General features: G+C 34.5%; 3 protein-coding genes across 8 annotated transcripts; 2 read left to right on the forward strand and 1 right to left on the reverse strand.

Annotated features, from left to right (window-relative positions):
- The first annotated feature begins 814 nt into the window (after positions 1-814).
- Positions 815-7197, forward strand: LOC118047641 (probable cellulose synthase A catalytic subunit 3 [UDP-forming]). Of its 4 annotated transcripts, XM_035056985.2 has the most exons (14): positions 815-970; positions 1392-1593; positions 1686-2084; positions 2163-2274; positions 2381-2543; positions 3000-3266; positions 3354-3699; positions 3818-3955; positions 4039-4164; positions 4265-4477; positions 4563-4839; positions 5390-5586; positions 5667-6017; positions 6131-7197. In XM_035056985.2, the coding sequence occupies exons 2-14, from the start codon at positions 1513-1515 to the stop codon at positions 6713-6715; spliced, it is 3255 nt and encodes a 1084-aa protein (XP_034912876.1). In that variant the 5' UTR covers positions 815-970; positions 1392-1512; the 3' UTR covers positions 6716-7197. The 4 variants fall into 4 exon arrangements, with proteins under 4 accessions (XP_034912876.1, XP_034912874.1, XP_073265286.1 ...); XM_035056983.2 differs by having other exon boundaries at positions 1686-2274; XM_035056984.2 differs by lacking the exon at positions 815-970 and adding an exon at positions 998-1118 and having other exon boundaries at positions 1686-2274.
- A 2171-nt stretch (positions 7198-9368) lies between these two features.
- On the reverse strand, positions 9369-13150 carry LOC118047642 (cyclin-H1-1). 3 transcript variants are annotated; one of them, XM_035056988.1, is made up of 14 exons: positions 12962-13150; positions 12521-12571; positions 12339-12417; positions 12097-12215; positions 11923-11996; positions 11559-11679; positions 11411-11479; positions 11245-11286; positions 10933-11001; positions 10322-10380; positions 10110-10194; positions 9831-9919; positions 9645-9728; positions 9369-9570 (listed from the first exon to the last, which is right to left on the reverse strand). In XM_035056988.1, exons 1-13 carry the CDS (start codon positions 13019-13021, stop codon positions 9647-9649), a joined length of 999 nt encoding a protein of 332 aa, XP_034912879.1. In that variant the 5' UTR covers positions 13022-13150; the 3' UTR covers positions 9369-9570; positions 9645-9646. The 3 variants fall into 3 exon arrangements, with proteins under 3 accessions (XP_034912879.1, XP_034912878.1, XP_073265287.1); XM_035056987.2 differs by having other exon boundaries at positions 9369-9728; XM_073409186.1 differs by having other exon boundaries at positions 9369-9728; positions 12966-13103.
- A 1581-nt stretch (positions 13151-14731) lies between these two features.
- On the forward strand, positions 14732-17747 carry LOC118047643 (cullin-like protein 3). The gene is made up of 9 exons (XM_035056989.1): positions 14732-14964; positions 15633-15770; positions 15908-16004; positions 16302-16487; positions 16659-16706; positions 16791-16997; positions 17099-17176; positions 17277-17360; positions 17445-17747. The coding sequence occupies exons 1-9, from the start codon at positions 14735-14737 to the stop codon at positions 17481-17483; spliced, it is 1107 nt and encodes a 368-aa protein (XP_034912880.1). The 5' UTR covers positions 14732-14734; the 3' UTR covers positions 17484-17747.
- The last annotated feature ends 2562 nt before the right edge of the window (positions 17748-20309 follow it).

The raw sequence follows: 20309 nt of genomic DNA on the forward strand, positions 1-20309 counted from the left end.
AAATCACTTGTGTTCTAGTGTTATATTGCAAGTAAATAGCAATGAAAAAAATGCTTAAATTGAATTTTCTTATTCATTGACAAAATAAATTATGTTTATTTGATGTTTTTTATTTTATTTTTGTATAATGAAATACATTGATTGATTAATAATACGTTATGATACAATGATTGACATGAAAAAATAAAAATAAAAATTTCAATTAAAATTATTTTTTATATAACTCTTCCTATTTACCACTCATTGATATAGTTTCGTAAATCATGATATTAACAATAACATGTTTAAGAAATGCTAAATGTTATGTTTACACTTTCTTCTCCAAGTGTTCTATCACTGAACATAACATAACGTCAAAAGCGATGAAGTATGTATGAATTTGTTTGTACATCAAGTTTTTCCTAAATTGATGAGATTTAAAGGTAAAAACACCGATATGTCCATGAATATATATAAATTGGGGACTGATTTGTAACTAATCCAATGATTGATCAATGTTGTTGCAGGACTTGTTTATTGCAGGACCAATCAAGAAAAAGTCTTCATGGAACTATTTATTCTACGAAGAAGATTGTTTAGCTTTAGGTAGATCCAGACCAAGCCAGCCATGTTCTAAATTTACTCTACACTTTAGAGGACTGTCGGTGCATGTCGGTAGCATTGCATGGTAATGCATCACTGTCTACTCCTCCATCTAGTTGTTACCGTTGATTACTACTCTTTTCGACGCCAAAAAAATTATCCACGTCTCCTTACCGACACTACTTCGGAAAGCTCCCTGGCTCCCACACTAGGTTGCTGTCTGTGTGCTTAAAAATATCTCTCATTTCCACAGGATATAGAGGAGTTGAGAGGGCCATAGAGGCTAGCCATTGCCTTGTCTTGTCCTTGTTGTCTTTTTGGTTTTCAATTTAAATCTCCCAAGACAGCAAGAAAATGGGAATTATACTGTTTTAAGTAAAAGAAAAAGGTAACTAACTGGCCTCCATTTCCCACTAAGTTTATTGTTTTAGCAGAACAGAATTTCCGAACTTCTACTTCTTGAAACCATGTCTTGATAAGGAATCAAAATCTTGACAAGTCTCAACATTTTCTTGGAAGTTAATCGTTTTCTTGATGTGGGTTTTTAATTTTGAGCTGAGTCATGGTTTTCCCACTTGTGCTCTTGATTTAGCTCAAGCTAAGATATTGTTGATCCTTTGTGTGGTAGAGAAGTTTACCTTTTTTGCTTTAACTTTGGCATGTATTAGGACTACTAAATCAATCAATTGAAGTGCCTGAGGATATTTATTTATAGAATAAAATTAAGAGAAGTAATTTGGAGACTTGTTTGTGATTTGATCGAGGGGGGAGTTTTGAATTAATTGCTTGATTGTTGATTGTTGAAACAGAAGGGAAAGGAAGAAAGATGAGTGGCAGTTTGATTGTCTCTCTTTTAGCATCATAAATAAAGAAGAACAGAAAAGGAAAAGTTACATTGCTGTCGACAGCTCTGAACCGGCATATTCTGCAATGGAAGTTAGCGCAGGCTTGGTGGCCGGCTCTCACAACAGGAATGAACTTGTCGTTATCCGTCGCGACGGAGAATTCGCTGTAAGCAGCTAGTTTTCTGAAAATACTCTTCTTCTTCTTATGTCAACTTATCTTGTCTTAATTCCACATTTTTCTTGTTTATTTGTTTGCAGCCGAGATCGTTAGAGAGAGTGAGTAGGCAGATATGCCACATATGTGGAGATGATGTAGGGCTAACGGTGGATGGAGAGCTATTCGTGGCCTGCAATGAGTGTGCCTTCCCCATCTGTAGAACTTGTTATGAGTATGAGCGTAAAGAAGGAAATCAAGTCTGCCCTCAATGCAAGACCAGATTCAAGCGTCTCAAAGGATGTGCAAGAGTCCATGGGGATGAAGAAGAAGATGGTACTGATGATTTGGAAAATGAGTTCAATTTCGATGGAAGGAATAGCAACAGACATGGTATGCAGCACCATGGTGGACCTGAATCTATGCTTCACCATGATCCCGATTTGCCTCACGACCTTCATCATCCTTTGCCCCAATTCCCTCTCCTTACTAATGGTCAAATGGTACTTAGCTCTGCTTCCTGTTCTGTCTTAAGGTTTTCCAAACTTTGTACTGAAATAATGACCCTTCATGACTTGCAGGTTGATGACATTCCTCCTGAACAACATGCTTTGGTCCCTTCATACATGGCTCCGGTCGGTGGTGACGGGAAAAGGATTCATCCCCTTCCCTTTTCAGATTCTTCTCTTCCTGGTAATTATTCCTATTCAGCCAACTGTTTAGGCAAATTGGGGGATCTTGGCTTTTCTTTCTTTCTTTCTTTTCTCTCTTGTAAATAAAGGGCGATTGGCTGCTGCAGCACAACCACGATCGTTGGATCCTTCCAAGGACTTGGCTGCTTATGGTTATGGAAGTATTGCTTGGAAGGAAAGGATGGAGAGCTGGAAGCAAAAACAGGACAAACTGCAGATAACGAAGCGTGAAAATGGAGACTATGATGATGATGACCCCGATCTCCCATTGTACGCCTAGTACCGACCTTTCTTTATAATTCCTTGCATAATTAATTGTCTTTAAGCTTTTTTATTCTTCTTATTTCCAGATTACTTGGCATGATTTACTGATTATTATACTTACCATTAGTTTCTCTTTTTGCTAAATGATTCGATTGCGCAATCACGAATTCTGTTTTTCTATGTCTCTCCTTATGCCTAAGAGCTTTAATCTAGTTTTTAAGAAATTTAATTGTATGGAAAACTATAGTGCATTTTTCACTGTAAGTATATAAGTTTTAAACACGAGTCTTCATGCTGAAATGTCGGCTGGTATTATAGACTGTAGTAGAATATCGGTGGCAATTTCTCTTAGTTTATTCTTTCTCTTCTCCCGCTTGAATTCCTGCTCCTAGCTTATTATTAAGTTTCAGATATCTTAAAAATTCCTGATTATGGAGATAAAAATTATTCCTTGTGGATCAGAATGGATGAGGCAAGGCAACCACTATCGCGAAAGATGCCTATTCCGTCCAGTCAAATCAATCCTTACCGAATGATCATCATTATTCGACTCGTAGTTCTTGGGTTCTTCTTCCATTATCGAGTCACACACCCTGTGAATGATGCGTTTGCATTGTGGCTCATATCTGTGATCTGTGAGATTTGGTTTGCTGTTTCATGGATACTTGATCAATTCCCAAAGTGGCTCCCTATTGACAGGGAAACTTATCTGGATAGATTATCTCTGAGGTAAGAAATCTGCCCTGTGCTTTGGTTCCTACAACTAAACTATTGGCGAGACATTAGATGAACTCATGGTCCTAACTTGTTTGTCAGGTATGAGAAGGAAGGCCAGCCTTCGCAGCTTTCTCCAGTTGACATATACGTAAGTACAGTTGATCCATTAAAAGAGCCCCCTCTGGTGACTGCGAACACAGTTCTGTCCATTCTTGCAGTGGATTACCCTGTTGACAAGATTTCATGTTATGTTTCTGATGATGGTGCTGCTATGCTGACATTTGAGGCATTGTCAGAAACATCTGAATTTGCAAAGAAATGGGTCCCCTTCTGTAAGAAATTTAGCATTGAACCTCGGGCACCTGAGTTCTATTTTGCTCAAAAGATAGATTATCTCAAAGATAAGGTTGATGCTTCATTTGTTAAGGAAAGAAGAGCAATGAAGGTGATTAGGCTTCAATCAAAGATTTTATTTTCTTGTGCCTCTTTCTCACTCCCCCCCCCCCCCTTTCATCTTTGTTTTCCAGTTTGTAAAGTGACCCTTTTACTTATTCCAACTGCAGAGAGAGTATGAAGAGTTTAAGGTTAGGATCAACGCTTTGGTTGCCAAGGCACATAAGGTCCCGGAAGATGGATGGACAATGCAGGATGGTACTCCATGGCCTGGGAATAATGTTCGTGATCACCCTGGAATGATTCAGGTATGTGAATATTGATCCTCGTTTAATGCTCTTATGATAGTGATTCAATTCTTGAATAAACAAATTTTTTCAATGCTTCATAGGTTTTCCTAGGCCAAAGTGGAGGGCATGACACAGATGGAAATGAATTACCACGTCTGGTATATGTTTCCAGAGAAAAGAGACCTGGATTTAATCACCACAAAAAGGCTGGGGCCATGAATGCTTTGGTGAGTAACTCAAAATGGATTTAGGATTTCTCACATGTTCATAAGAAAGTTAATCAGGATGTAACTTTTATTTGAATTCATGTGCTCATCTGTCGAACAGGTCAGGGTCTCTGCCGTGCTATCAAATGCACGTTATCTTTTGAATTTGGATTGTGATCACTACATCAATAACAGTAAGGCTATTAGAGAATCAATGTGTTTCTTGATGGATCCATTGCTTGGAAAGAGAGTGTGCTATGTCCAGTTCCCACAGAGGTTTGATGGCATTGACAGGAATGATCGATATGCAAACCGGAACACTGTATTCTTTGATGTAAGCATTCATTTATCAGAACTTCTGGATTGTTCATTGCTTCTGAAATTTGTCTGTCTAATGGAGAATTCTTCCATCACTGCAGATCAATATGAAAGGTTTGGATGGCATTCAAGGACCTATATATGTAGGGACTGGATGTGTTTTCAGAAGGCACGCACTTTATGGTTATGATGCTCCAAAAACAAAGAAATCACCAACGAGGACATGCAACTGCTTGCCTAAGTGGTGCTGTGGATGCTTTTGTTCAGGAAGGAAAAAGAAGAAGAAGACAAACAAACCTAAGTCCGAGTTAAAGAAGAGGAACTCTAGAACATTTGCACCTGTGGGTACTTTGGAGGGTATTGAAGAGGGCATTGAAGGTAACATTTATAACTAATTTACTCCTCAAATCCTGGTTTGATTATAGTTCTAGTTTCCTTCACCATTGAGGTTTAAATTGAGCTAAAAAAACCACTTTGGTATTTTATATGCTGATCAATTTCCTTAAGATTGCCAATATTTTTTTCTACATGTCAAAGTGATGGAAAAGAAAGAATATCCTTTACGTATCCACCCAGTTTGCCAGCTTTCAGTTTGTAGTTAGCAAAGCCTAATTCTAGAATGCAAACGAGTACCCTTTTTCATTGGTAAAGCTGATTCCATAGTGCAAAGTAAAGGACTACTGAGACATGTACTGTTAGGAACTGCTCAGTGCTTTCAGGGCAATTTTAAAACTAAGTTCTACATGACTCCTCATTTGTTTGTGTGCTGCTTGTTGAAGAATGTTTAATGTAATAGCCTGCAAGCTTTTCGTAGCACTTAATTTTTGTTGTTGGATTCATTTTGTTTCTTTTCTCTGCTCGAGGCCCTGAATGATTATCGTGTTGGATCGATAATTTTGTCTTCTAAACTGGAAAAGCTTGAATTCAGGAATTGAAACCGAAAACGTGGCTGTAACATCTGAGAAGAAATTGGAAAATAAGTTTGGACAATCTTCGGTGTTCGTAGCATCTACCCTACTAGAGGATGGCGGCACACTGAAAAGTGCCAGCCCTGCATCCCTGCTCAAAGAAGCCATCCATGTCATTAGCTGTGGCTACGAAGATAAATCAGAATGGGGCAAAGAGGTAAAAGGAATGTTTAGATTTTTTTTTTTTTTGTGGGGTTCAGACCTTTCGCTGATCATAAATTTGCTTCTGTTCCCCAGGTAGGGTGGATTTATGGTTCAGTTACGGAGGATATATTGACAGGCTTTAAAATGCATTGTCATGGATGGAGATCAATATATTGTATTCCTGCTAGGCCAGCATTTAAAGGTTCAGCGCCCATTAATCTTTCTGATCGTCTACACCAGGTCCTTCGATGGGCTCTTGGATCTGTTGAGATATTTTTGAGCAGGCACTGTCCTCTTTGGTATGGATATGGAGGGGGGTTGAAGTGGTTGGAGCGTCTGTCTTACATAAACGCTACCGTTTATCCTTTGACATCTATTCCTCTACTGGCATACTGTACTCTTCCTGCAGTGTGCTTGCTTACCGGGAAATTTATCACTCCAGAGGTATGCCATTTATAGCCACAGGAAACTATGTGAAACACGTACAGTACGAGCATAAACTGTTAAGTTTGTGTGTTAGATTTATCTATTAATCTAATCTTTTGTTCAACTTGCAGCTCAGCAATGTTGCCAGCTTGTGGTTTCTGTCTCTTTTCATTTGTATTTTCGCAACAAGTATTCTGGAAATGAGATGGAGTGGAGTCGGTATCGAAGAATGGTGGAGAAACGAGCAATTTTGGGTGATTGGAGGGGTATCAGCGCATCTATTTGCAGTATTCCAGGGGCTTTTAAAGGTTCTAGCTGGTGTTGATACGAACTTCACCGTGACGTCTAAAGGAGGAGATGACGATGAGTTCTCAGAGCTGTACGCATTTAAGTGGACCACGTTGCTCATCCCACCTACAACATTGCTGATAATAAACCTGGTTGGAGTCGTGGCTGGTGTCTCAAATGCTATAAACAATGGCTATGAGTCATGGGGGCCTTTGTTTGGTAAGCTTTTCTTTGCATTCTGGGTGATAGTTCACCTGTACCCTTTCCTGAAAGGTTTACTCGGCCGACAGAACAGAACTCCGACAATCATTATTGTCTGGTCAATTTTGCTTGCTTCAATCTTCTCCCTTTTGTGGGTTCGGATCGATCCATTCTTGGCCAAGTCCAATGGTCCACTTCTGGAGGAATGTGGATTGGACTGTAATTAAACCAGCATTCATCAGGACTCGCTCGTCAGGAGTAATGTTGAAACGAATGTCTGAATTGACAATCTTCAATCAGAACATGTGGTGGGGTGAAGCTTGCAGGCTGTAGATCGAATGTGTGTTTTCGTGTGGATCTTTGTTTTGAACTTCTCGCCCCTCGTCTTTGGTCCATGAATTCTAAAGGGGTCAAGAAGATTGAGCTGGCTGCTGTGCCCCAGTGCCTGAGCCTTACATTTGGTGGCATGCAATTATTGTGCAGAAACAACAAAAACACTCCGTGATTCTTTTTTTTTTTTATTTCAACTTGTATATACAGGGAAGATGAAGTATGGAGAAGCACACTGTATACTGTGTATTATCATTCTCATGAGTCTCTCATTTCATTCGTAATAATAGCAGAAAGTGGGATTTTTCCTGCTTCAGATGTTGTAAAATGACAGTGGAAAAGTATAGTGTTCATATGATATGATGGAGCTTATTGTTTACCCAATTGTTTCAAAAATCTACGTTACAGCATTTCAAGTATCATATTCATTGCAGCCCAAATCTTTCTCATGGCCTCAAACCTCAATTTAGCACTTTTATTAAACCCCGATGCGCAAGTCATGTGAAATAATCATTATAATCATTTTAAATTAGAAGTTTAAGTTATTGATTTAGATTTTGATTTCAAAATATAATTTAGGGTTAGAGAAAATAAATATAATGAGATTTGGTTAATAAAGTTTTAATATCATGTTAAAAATCATCTTAATTCAAAAATTTTAATTATTAGATGAGATTTTAAAATATAATTTAAATTATTTTTTAAGAGGTCAATTTTATAACTTACCAACATGAGACCTAACTTAACTCGTATTTTAAATTAAACTAGATAAGAGTTGATCTAGTCAAACCTGATAGATCAATCTACAACTTAGTTAACCGGATCAAAATTTAGTTTAATTTTTTTAAAAAAGAAAAATCCCGAAACGATATTGTTTTAGATTGATGTTGATCAATTTAAATGAACCCACTTAACTCATGAATTCGATCATTGACTAGCTAAATTTAATAACTTCTAAATTTAGTAGATACCCTAAACTTTAATGGTTCTATATTTGGAGTGTTTGATTAGAAATCAGCTGTAAGTTTACCCAAATGTTAAGCAGTTTATGTTGGTGGATTAAAGCATCTCTTTATGACTACCTAAGCTTGCGATGATCTCATGTATTAACAAATTACGGGCATCATTTGGTTCAGGTTTACAAATGCCAAAACATCCATACCAGCCCTTGTAATTTGGACGACAAACCTCTAAACATCTTAGTTGTTGAACAGATGCATCATACTCCTTGATTAATTTTTCATTAATCAGGAACACAAATATAAAAGTAATTATCTTAAAACATGGCTTGGAAGAAAACTGAAGACTTGGCATGCTCTTTCTGAGTCGAGCTACATCACTATCCACATCTACAAAAAAAAGGTCACAAGTTCCAGGATTGGAAACATATTTTCCAAGAGTCAAAACATAGGATGGCACCATAATCTTCTTACAAGCAAGTTTCAGACCTTCTGGAATGACTGCATAGGAAACTTGCTAGGGTACAAGAGAGTTCCAAAATTGTGCTTGGATCGAACCCATCTATGGTATCCACGATGATGAACAACTCAGCTGGATTCCTCTCCAGACATGAGAAGGCTGTGGATTTATTTGTTTCTTGAAAAGGCTCGAATGAATGGCAAATGACTGTTGAATTTGACTCACCTGAGGTGATATACTGGGTGGATAAAAAGAAGATTTGAGGGGAGTGAAAATCTTATGATACTCTGTAATCCTATTTTGTGAGCGTTGTTGAAGGAAAAAGGTGCAGTTTGTGTAAATACTGACTTGTTTACCAAGTGTTTTGAAGGGCAAGTGTCATCTTTTTGCCTTGTAAGAACACCCGGCGAGCAGTGTAATAGAGCAGTTGTGAAAGCCCAAATCTAGACAAGACACCTGAAAGCAAGGCTCCGATGTGTTATTAAACTTCGCCGGGGTTGAAAATTGGTCCAGGTTGCCGATATCAAGGGATAAGTTTCGTACAGAACCGAAATAAATCTGATCGACCCAATCAACATCTTTATACAGTTTTGAATTGATTCGAGCCACCCATCCGAGCCTTATGCCAAAAATCCAGTTTTATAACCATGATCCAGGTTGCAAACGTTCTGCTTTCCATGGTTGATGGATTGCTATCACACTCATCAGGATTTACCATAAACCACAACAATCATTTTGTTCATGCTATCACACTCAGTTCAGGAATTTCCCTTTTGACAATTAAAACATTTTCGATACAACAATGATGATAACTCAAGGATTATTGTACCTAATCCATTAAATTCGTTTCAAAGTAGATGGCTCTGCAAAATTGATTACCCTGGGATCCTGAAATAAATTTCAGTCTTAAGAAATATTTCACAGAACTTCAAATGATTAGTTGCATGCCCAAAACGTATCTCATATATATATATATAATCCAGATATATAACATACTCGTAACCAATAATAATAAATGAATATTAACATGTATCTTATACTCAACTGGCATGAGTATCTCCCCTCCTCCAAAAAACCTTTCAATCGTTTGCTGTCAGATTGAGTTCTGGATTAGAAGAGAAATTTTGACAGTGAAAAAAAGAAATTTTGGGGTCAATTCATAAAATTGGTACAATGGCAAATTTGAAAATTCAGCCCCTATTGCGATTTTCAACTTTCCAGGCACAAATCAAGATATGACAAATTAAAGTACAAGGACCACCTGTAATTCCATAAGATATTAATCGACTGATGTCATCCAAATTGGTACATAAATATAATCTCCAACAAAAATCTGGGAAGCAAAAACCAAGTTAGTAAATCGCTTAAATAAGGTAGGAAACACTTGTGAACGAAGGAGCAACATACAATTAAGTCAGTCCTGGGCCATTTTGCATTTCATTCGAACTCTTATGGGATTTGTGTTTTGATTTCTTCTCCCTCTTCTTATTGCTGCCAAACAGTAAAACATCAATGGAAAATTGAAAGTAGAAAGAATCTGTAAGATATTTAACTACCAATAGTTGTAAGTATTTGTGAGTGTGAAAGACATACTCATCGTGTGAGTTATGACCCCAGCATGATTTCAGCTTCCGATTTATGTGCTTCATATCCTTATCCGTAGGGAAACTGTATTTCCTCACCTGCATGTAAAGAAATAATAATAACAATTAGATGCAAAAGGACTTCATTCTCTAGAATTGAATTGCATCCACCAAACACAGAATTATTATTTCATTGTTTGACTAATCTTCTCCCCATCTGTGTATCACCAACAGGGTGATGCAAAATAAGTTTCCAACAAATTCAAGCTGCAATTTCAAAGATTCATACCCATTTCTCGACAGCATGTAGAGATTCACTGATCTCTGAAATCATGTGCGCAGAATTCTGACGAGAGAGGACACTCTCGAGATATCTGCAAAGTAGGATGCGATAAAAATCATTACTTCAGCAACTATACTTTGGCCAAGAGCAAGAGTTGAGCTTGATACTGGTCACCATCTTGAGAGAGAGAGAGAGAGAGTGGTTATCACAATTCAAACCTCTCAAAATCAAGAACTCTATGCATCTCATTTGCACTCTGCAGAGCAGCCAATGCCAACTGTGCCAAATTTATGATCGAGATAATGAGATCATATTATATACATAGATCACTAAAAGACATATCAACAGCAAAATAACTTCAACTCACACTAATATGAGAAAGCATTCTAGCATTCATGCAACAACAACATGGCAATAAATTGAGCATTCAACTTATAGGACACATTGAAACAATAGATTTCTAAAAGGACAAGCTTCCATACATTAAAGATATCATAATGCAATAACGAATTTACTGTCTTCAAAGATCTTTGATTAACACTAACTATTTATTGTATCAAATCATATGTGGACATTTTTTTTTTATTTCTGAATATTTATATGGGTTAATTGTTTTGATCTCCATAAGTTTTTCGGTTCCAGTTGGATGTTATCCCTGCCTTTAAGATGGTTACTTTATCATTGGTCATTGCCTATCTGTGAGTTTCATATTCTTTTCTTTGCCTATCTGTGAGTTTCATATTCTTTTCTTTCAATATAATTATGTGAAAAGAAAGATTCCATCTTCAAAGTCAATCAGGAAAAACACCCATACAACAGTGAAGGATACCTGCCCAGGAGGGAACAGAACAGGTGCGTCAGTGAGCATTATTTTGTCAACCTCTGCCACTGCAATTTCCTACAAGATATTGATCTATCAGATTACCTATTTGAAAATCCACGGTAGAAAAGAAATTTTGTAGAGCCATGTCAAATAAGATCCTGCATATCCACTGCATCAGAGAAGCATTATGCACAGCTATTCCAAATTGTCAATTTGAAGGTAATAATTGCTAGAATTCTCTTCTAGATCTACAATGATTACACAGGACAGCACTCAAACATGTTGTCAAGTCATACATGAACAAATACCAGCAATTACCTTCAGCTTTTCAATATTTTCATCTGTTGGATGACAGAATTCCTGTTCGATCAAAACTAAAAATCAGTAGCTCTCCAAAAAATAGATATAAAGGGGCATGAAAAGGTGCAAATTCATTTTGGATAATTGGAGGAATCACAAAAACAGAAGGATTAGTCAAACTTGCCTCTATATCAGCAACAAAACCTTCAACAGATCGATATGGTGCATAGACAATAAGATCAAATTCCAAACTCTGCGCTATAAAGTTCATATTAATACAAACACAAGTAAAAGCTAGCAAGGACAGCAATTTACATAAGCCACACCCATGCCTGATAAACTATCATCTCGTAATTGAGAATCATTTGATGATCCTGTGAAATCCCCTTACCAAGCTCCTCCGCAGACACATGATTTTCTTCTATCTTGCATGCTGCATAGATGCAGGTTAACCTGTGCACACAAAGAAGTCATTTCTCATTTAATATAGTATCATGAAACAAGTAACAAGTATCAAACAAGGGTGGTATACAATACATCCAGTACACCGTAGAACTCTAATCCATGTCTAGGCATGTTTTCAGATGATAACCTGAAGCATTTCTACCAACTTGAATGAATTGCATAAACCAATAATCATGGGAATTGGCCCAATTTGGATTAGATACAAGGGAGATTTGAAAAAAGAAAACGCACATTACATGTTTTGGATCATGCTCCATGACTGACCATTGAAGATAAAACCTTTTAAAGTATAGGAGGGCAGTTGCCTGCAAAACATAAACCAATCCCAGTTAGGTGCCACTAATCCCAATTATTGCAATAAAGCAATAAACATCTTCCTTACTACTTAGAAACAGAATAAAGCACCTGAATTTTATGAGGAAAATAGAATGCACTACACACTTCTCGAAGTTTATACTCATAGTATACTCGCATAAATTGTTCTTCCTCAACACTTATTGGTTTTGAACGAGAATGCTTATCAGCTAACATTAAAAAAAAAAAAAAAAAAAAAACCACCAGACACATGTTAAGGAAAAACCATCATCAGCATTTGAAACAAAAGATTAAAACCACAACATTAATAACATATTAGCAAAACAAATTACCATTCTCTGTCATGTTAACTTGAGGTTCTGGATATGACAATGACCCATCAACATCTACTCTCATTCTTGTCGTTCCATACTAAGCAACACAAAAGGCACAATTAACCATCAAAAGGAAGACCATTATCATCACAAACAGTAGCAAAAAAAACAATGAAGCAACAGAATAAAATGCATCATACCTTCTCTAACATTTGTTTCGCTCTATTATTAGTAGCTTTATACTTCTCGGCCTGAATTGAAAACACAATGCAATTAATTTAACACTAATTAACATCACATTACCTGTTTCTGCACAAAGTTTTGAGTCTTTCAAACACCAACATGTATAGCTACTAAAAACAAAGGTTCTCATGTGTGCTTAAAAGAGCTAAGAATCCTAATTAGAACAAAAAAAATCCCTCGACTAACCTATTTAACTATTTCAAAATCAAACTTAAACTGCAACTCTCGCTCTGAACTGATTTTTCTCAATTCGAATTCAATTACTAGCAGAAACAGAACTGAAAACAGAGTTAACAGACAAAGAAATCGAAAATTTTTCGTTTTCTCGGAAACCAAACAGAAAATGGAATTGAGTGGTGTTGTAAAATTGGTAGCGGAAGCGATAGGCGTTAAGTTACCAACTGTTGAGGGGTGAAGATCCACTTGGCTTTGTGACTTGAGGATTGGAAATCGGCCATGGGTGACTCGGTAACCCTATCTCAATGATCAGCGTCTCGTGTTACTTGTTCTTTGATCAGAGAGAATTTATATTCGAATTATTTGATGTTTTCGTTGTCCTCTTAATTTTGATTTCTGCTATGTGATTTATTAAGAATTGTAACAAACACAAGGGTAAACTACTTCTGTTAACTTTGTAAGCTTATTTTAGTCCTTATAGATTCTTCAGTGTTTCGATTTTACCCTTAACTCTTGACAGATAGATCACTATATGTGTGTGTGTGTGTGTGTGTGTGTGTGTAAATCACGGTAAAATATATTTTTGAATTAACTAAATGAGCTCTTTTGAATGATTTTAAGAATACATTTCTGAGTTAAGTTTTAATTTTTTAAAAAATATTACTAATTCACGTTAAAAAAATACACACAAACTGACTCAGACATTCAGGTTAATTATTAATTATTTGATTTAAAATATTTATATAATTATTAATTTTAGGACTTAAACATCCACGTTAAATATTTGATTTTAAAATATTTATATAATTATTAATTTTAGAACTTGTAAGATTAATCAAAATACACACAAACTGACTCAGACATCCACATTAAAAAATATATATATATACATTTCTTGTGTTATCTTGATAAAAACCAATGAATTTCATATTTTTTTTCATTTATTAACCCTAAAGTTTAAATCTAATAAGTTAGGAAAAAAATATATATATACCTTCTTAATTATTAGACGAACTCCTTAAAATTTCTTATATCGAAATATTCTAAAAATGGTACTAAAACAATGAGAACATGAACTTAAAATCATTATCAATACTAACAAACTAATCCACATACTTGTAGTTTATACTATTTCATTAGCTTTTATTGTCATGAAAGTCGGATCAGTTTTTTAACATAAAACAAAATCAAAGTAATATATTTTATAATAAAAAATAATAATAATTATGAACTCAAAATACTATATATATATATATATATATATATATATATATCTTTTTTTAAAATATTGATACAATGATATAAATATTTTTTGACTGAAAATATATTAAAATAATATTTTTATATATTTTTTTTAAAATCAAACAAGCATATTAAAATAATTAAAAACATTAAAAAATATTAATTTAATATTTTTTTTATATCAAATGTATTTTTGAAAAGTAATTTTAAGCTATCAAATTCCTCAAAACAAAAACAAAAGGGAAAGTCATTTGCAATATTCATTGCATTTTATTAGTACTTTTCACCAAACAGCTTATTATTTATCATTTGATTCACTGACTCAAAGTATTGTTTATGTCAAATTTTACTTGAATTAGTTTTTTTAATTAAAGTAACATCATTTAAAAATATTTAAAACAATGTCATTTAATGTTTTTATTTTTTAAAATAATAATGTATAAATTAGCTTACAAATTCTTAATTTGAATCATGATCGACAGGTTGCATCTTACAACCATGGTTATCATATATGCTTTGTTGAGGCTTACTCGAATCTGTTCACATTATTTTTTAAAATGTATTTTAAATTATTTTTTTATTTGAAAAAAAATTGTTGATATAGTTTTTAGATTTTTCATAATTTTAATAGGTTATATTGACATTAGTGTTAGTGACTTAGTTCGTGATAACTGATAAGTGCACATGTTTTTTAATTTATTTTTTAAAAAAAAAAAACATGTGCACCTATCACCGAACAAAGACTGGAGTCAATGGTCTATGACCTATGTCCCATCAACTTACTCTGCAAGCTGACTTCTCCATCTTTCCCTTCAACTTCCCCTGCAAGTTGCCTTCACCTACAAGTAAATGCAAGCCCCACCTTTCCCTCCAGCTTCCCCTGCAAGCTACCTTCGCCTATAAGTATATGCAAGCCCCACCTTTCCCTTCACTTCTCCTCTCCGCTGTATACGATTCTCGTTTCACTCCTTTGCTTAACCAGGTAGCTCTTGACCATATTTTAATTGTTTTTGGCCATTGATCACATGGGTTTTAGTGATTGTTACAATTTGTAGTTTTGATGGTGATAAGGTGCAGAATTTGTGTTGGGGTTTTGCATGCAATGTAGGGGAAGATATTGGTTTCTAATTTGTAAACCCTCAAGATTTCCAACCAGCTTGATAGTGTTTCTTTCTGTGTTAGCATGTGAGGTGATGTAAATTTCCATGTTTTATGAGTATTTTTTGTGATTTTTCTGTCTGGCTGTGAATGTCCAATCATTAATCTCTCCAAACAAGCTCGACACTGCTGGTTGTATGTTTTTGGCACATGGGATCGCCTAAAGTTTCTTGCTTTATGGACATTGATTCTTGAATTAGACCTTCTGGGATGTTTGCTTGTATACTGTCTCCTATGGCTGTAGTCTCTTCACAAGTGGACTCCCTTTTCAGGTCTTAGTTAGAACATTTCCTTGGATGTTTTAATTGCCAACACCACGAACTTTCTAGTGTGCTCAAAGGGTTTTGGATGCTATTGTAGACTTTAGAAATTCTGTTTTTGAAAGGAAAACGAGAAATATATAGTCTGATGGGTGTGCAATACAGATGCATGTTTTCTCTTTCTTTGATTTTGAACTGCAATCGTTACACTGTTGGATATTTTGGACTGCAGCCAAGCCAAGATGGATGTTGACATGATGTTGAATGAGAAGCTAAAGATGATAGATGATGCAATTACGAAGAAGAAGACGAAAATGGATTGTCACCCTGAGGTTCCAATAACACCTGCGGAAAAAATGAACGCTTACGAGTATCCTGCAACATGGTTTTTACTTGCATGTCAAAGTTTGATTTCTTGATTTCTTTTACTACTTGACGAGATAAATCAATATTCCTGAACGTGATTTGAGTTGTTGAGAATTGGCATATCCTTAATGCTTGTGGTAGCTCTGTATTCACTTTGTGCAATCGGCCGCGGCGAGACTACAGCAACCTGGTTTATGAGAAGTACACGAACTATTTAACCGAGAGAATTCAAGAAAGGGTGAGATTTCCTCGGTAAAATCAATTAACTCTGTCAGTTCGCTTCTCTTCTGCAAAATTTCTCTGGTAGAATTGGTTCTCATGAATCCAAAACTTGTTGGCTAAGAATGTCAAAGCATGAGAAACTCTCGCTTTGTTCATGATTATGCATTCCCAATTTTGTTTTCACATAACTGGAGAGATGAGACGTGGCAGTTGAGAAGGGTCTCAATAACTGTTCCTTTTCACCTCTTTCAAAGTGCAATGAACATAATAATTAAGACATCCCTTTGTTTTTCATCCTTGAATGCTCTTTTAGGCACTTCCAGTGTTGATGGACAAACATGGCACAGAACTTTTAACAGAAGTCATGCGATTATGGTCGGAGTATAAGGAATTTGCAAGCTTTTTGTCAAAAATCTTTGCATACCTGGATAGGTACTACATCCCTAAGAGAGGACTCCTATCACTTGATGACTCCATGAGATATCACTTCTGCAATCTGGTAAGTAACTAGCCCCTGAACTATACTTGATTTTTATAAAATGTTTTATTTTTATCTTTGATGGAATATATTTTTCAAAAATTATTAAAAATTTAAAGCAGTTTAGTTCTTCTTCTTGCTTACCTGCTCTTACGCTATTTTGCTGAACATCACATCCAATCATATTTTCAGGTCTGTGATAAGCTATTCAGTAAATTGCAGGGAGCAATGATGAGGCTGGTCAGTTAGCATTGACTGGTTGTTTCGTAATGGTTTGTCTTCTTTCTGAGGTGGGTTTAACTCTGTATATGACGTTCTGGGCAGATCATTCAAGAGCGTGACGGGGGGCAGATTGATCGGAACCTCCTAAAGACTGTATCTTGTTTGCTTTTTGAGGTGGGGGAAAAAGGAACCGTCAACTGTTATGAAAAACTGGAGCAGATAATGCTAGCAGAAGTTGCTGCCTGCTACTCTCAGCTATCTCTGGAGCGGTGGTTCTGGGGCGATTCCTTTTCCAACTACCTGCGGAAGGTCAGTGATGCTTGAAACTTTGGCATCCCCAAGAAGCTAATTCTTTGTTTGTTTGTGTAGCAACCTGTAATCTATACATCATTCTCCTTCTGTTGTTTCAGGTTGATTGGTGCTTGAACCAGGAGGAAGCCAGAGCAGAGCTCTACCCATCCCCGACCACCAAAACAAAAATACTGGATGTAAAGTGTTCTGTATCTCAGTTCATAACACCATGGATGCTGTGTTATTACATGTTTGGCATCCTGCTATGATCCTACACTGATGTGGTCTTCGTTGCAGGTGATGAAATATGTTATGCTGGAAAGAAATGCAGAGAAGTGGGTTCAGAAGCGTATCGCCGAGGGGATAGCAGCTGAAGATCAGGTATTCTTCAATTTCCACATTAAGTTCATGATGATTAAGATAATTGAAATTGTCTCTAAACATCAGTTAACCAATTTCATGTAGGAGCTGTTATCCAAATATGCTAGCTTGAAGCTTGAATAGTAGGACAGCTCTGCTGCCATTGTTGCCAGCTTCGCATGAGTGATGCCTGCGCCTTGGAGCTTTACAAAGGAATCCGAAATCCACAGCTGGTGGCATTTCAGGGTGTATATACGAATATGAAATCCTTTAAACTAGTATAATATCGTTTTATTATAATATTCAGCAGCATGAATTGCGTATGATCTGCAATCCAACTCTCCTGAGTGTGACTATGAAGTCAGTTAAATGGTTTAACTTGTCTATATTACTTCTCTACTTGCTTTCTACCGAGTAATGTGTGTTTGTATTTGTGGTGTGCCGCGGAGATAAATTGAACCGTATTTTTTAAATTTTTTTTATTTTTTAAAATAATACTTTTTAGTTTTTTTTATATGTTTGTTAAAAATTTTAAGAAATATTATTTTAATATATTTTTAAATAAGATTACTTTAAAAAATACGCTAAACCACAATTCTAAACACTCTCATGTTAATGTGGCAGGGATCCTAGATCCCAAAACTTTACTGTGAGGATATCGTTAAGACAACTCTCCCTAGATTACATGCAGGGAAGTCTTCCCAGCACAAAAATTTCTGTAGAATGTTATATAAAAATGGTTTATATAAATGGTTTCACTTGTTTATATAAAAAATTTCGAAGTAGTTAATGGTTTTTTATTCAATTAAATGATAATATAATAGATACACTTTAATTATTTGAATAAAAAAAAATGTTATGCAATATATTATCTGCAAATAAAGTGTTTCCCTTTTTTAAAACAAAGTTTATATATACAAAAGATTAAAAAAAATTATAGATGAAGAAGAAATGTTTTCAAAAATTATATATATAAATAAAAAATAATTGTCATTTAAAATTTAAAAGAAATTTTCAAAACAAAAAAAATAAAGACTAGTGATATTAATCTAAATACAAGTAAAGAACAAAAATATTGATAAAAAAAAAAAAAAAACCAAGCGCTCTTGGGTCAAACTAACTTGTCTAGCCCATTTCTTCAACGCTCATGCCTAGACTTGTTCTGGAAGATGGGGCGATTGAGCCCTTAATGTTTTTGCTAGGTGAAAATTGGGATTTTTTTTTTTTTTCAAAAACACTTGCTTTTCAACCAATTTAAAAGAAATTTTTTTAAACAAAATAAAATAGAGAAGAGATATTAATCTAAATACAAATAAAATAATTTAAAAAAAAAAATTAATTAAAAAAAAAAATCAGGTGTTGTTAGGCCTGATTAGCCTACCTGGCCTATTTCTTCAAGGCTTGTGCCCGGACTTGCTCTAGATGGACAGGGCGACTAGTCTTTTTTTTTTATTTTTTTGCTTCATTTAGGGCAAGTGGCTTGAAAAAAAAACTTGATGGAGACTGGAAAATTGTTTTTCAACAAATTTTCAATCAAAAACACTTATAAAACATTTAAAATTGTGATAAATTTATCTATGGTATAGGAAAAAAACCACCCAAAAACTAAAATCAACCAGAAACCAAAATTCAAATTGAGCTCATATATGTGTTTTTGATAAAACGCACATTACATGGTTTTTTTCCTATGCCATGGATAAATTTTCAAGGACTTTCAAGGCAAAAAAAATAAAAAATACTTAATATAAACTCTCATCATCAATTGAAATCATTTAACACAAATATTGACTATTTTGATGGTCTAAATTAGTATCAACTCTCTCTCTACTTCTGGAATTCGACAACCTTTTTCTCTCAATTGTCTAGTCAAGGATTAAAAAATAATAAAATAAGTTTTTGCACAAAAATTAAACTTGAAAAATACTGAGGTACTAAAATTATATAATTTGTGTTATTTTTAAAGTTTGGGGATCAAAGTGTATTTGTTGTTGAAACTTAGGCATGCCACCTGTGTTTGACACCTTTTTCATTCTAGTCCTTTCAACCCCCCCTTTTCCTAAAAAATTACATTCAATCTACCTTTAATTATAACTAAATCATCGAGAAAAAAACTTTGAGGATCAAAATAAAATTTTGACAAATACACAGTGCAAAACAATACTATCCATAGTGATTTGTGTGTACATAAACAATACTTGCCTCTACAATAAATAAATAAAAAATCACTACAAATGTATTTGATACTGTGATGTAAAGTATTTTTAAAAAAATGTGTTTTGCTTGAAAATACATTAAATAGTTTTTTTTCAGATTTTTTATTTATTTCTGACATTAAGACATTAAAATTATATTAAAAAATAAAAAAAAACACATCAATTTAATATATTTTTCAAATAAAATGCTCTTTTAAAACACATACAAAAGTAAAAATTGCAGCATTTTCAAATACTCATAATATTTTTAGTGCCGCTTCTCACCAAACAACTTAGCATATACAAACATAGTTATAAAACTTGACTTTACCTTACTTGTCAATCTAGTAATTTATTGATCCAAGATATGGTTTACATCAAGTTTTACTAGAATTGTGCGTGTATATATATATATATATATATATATATATATATATATAATTAAAATAACATTATTTAGAAAAATATTTAAAACAACATCATTTTATATTTTTATTTTTTAAATCATAATTTATAAATTAATCTACAGCTCAAACCACTTAGTCCTCAATTTGAATCTTGTATGTTTGGTATTGTAATGTAAAATATTTTTTTAAAATGGTTTTTGCTTGAAAATACATCAAATATTTTTTTTTTCAGATTTTTTTATTTATTTTTAACATCAACACATCAAAATAAAAAAAAAACACTAAAAAAATATCAATTTACTATTTTTTTTCTTTTCAAATGAAATTCACTTTTAAAACAACTATAAAAATAAAAATTACCACATTCCTAA

The sequence above is a fragment of the Populus alba genome, chromosome 5 (assembly GCF_005239225.2).
Source record: "Populus alba chromosome 5, ASM523922v2, whole genome shotgun sequence".
Taxonomy (NCBI): Eukaryota; Viridiplantae; Streptophyta; class Magnoliopsida; order Malpighiales; family Salicaceae; genus Populus; species Populus alba.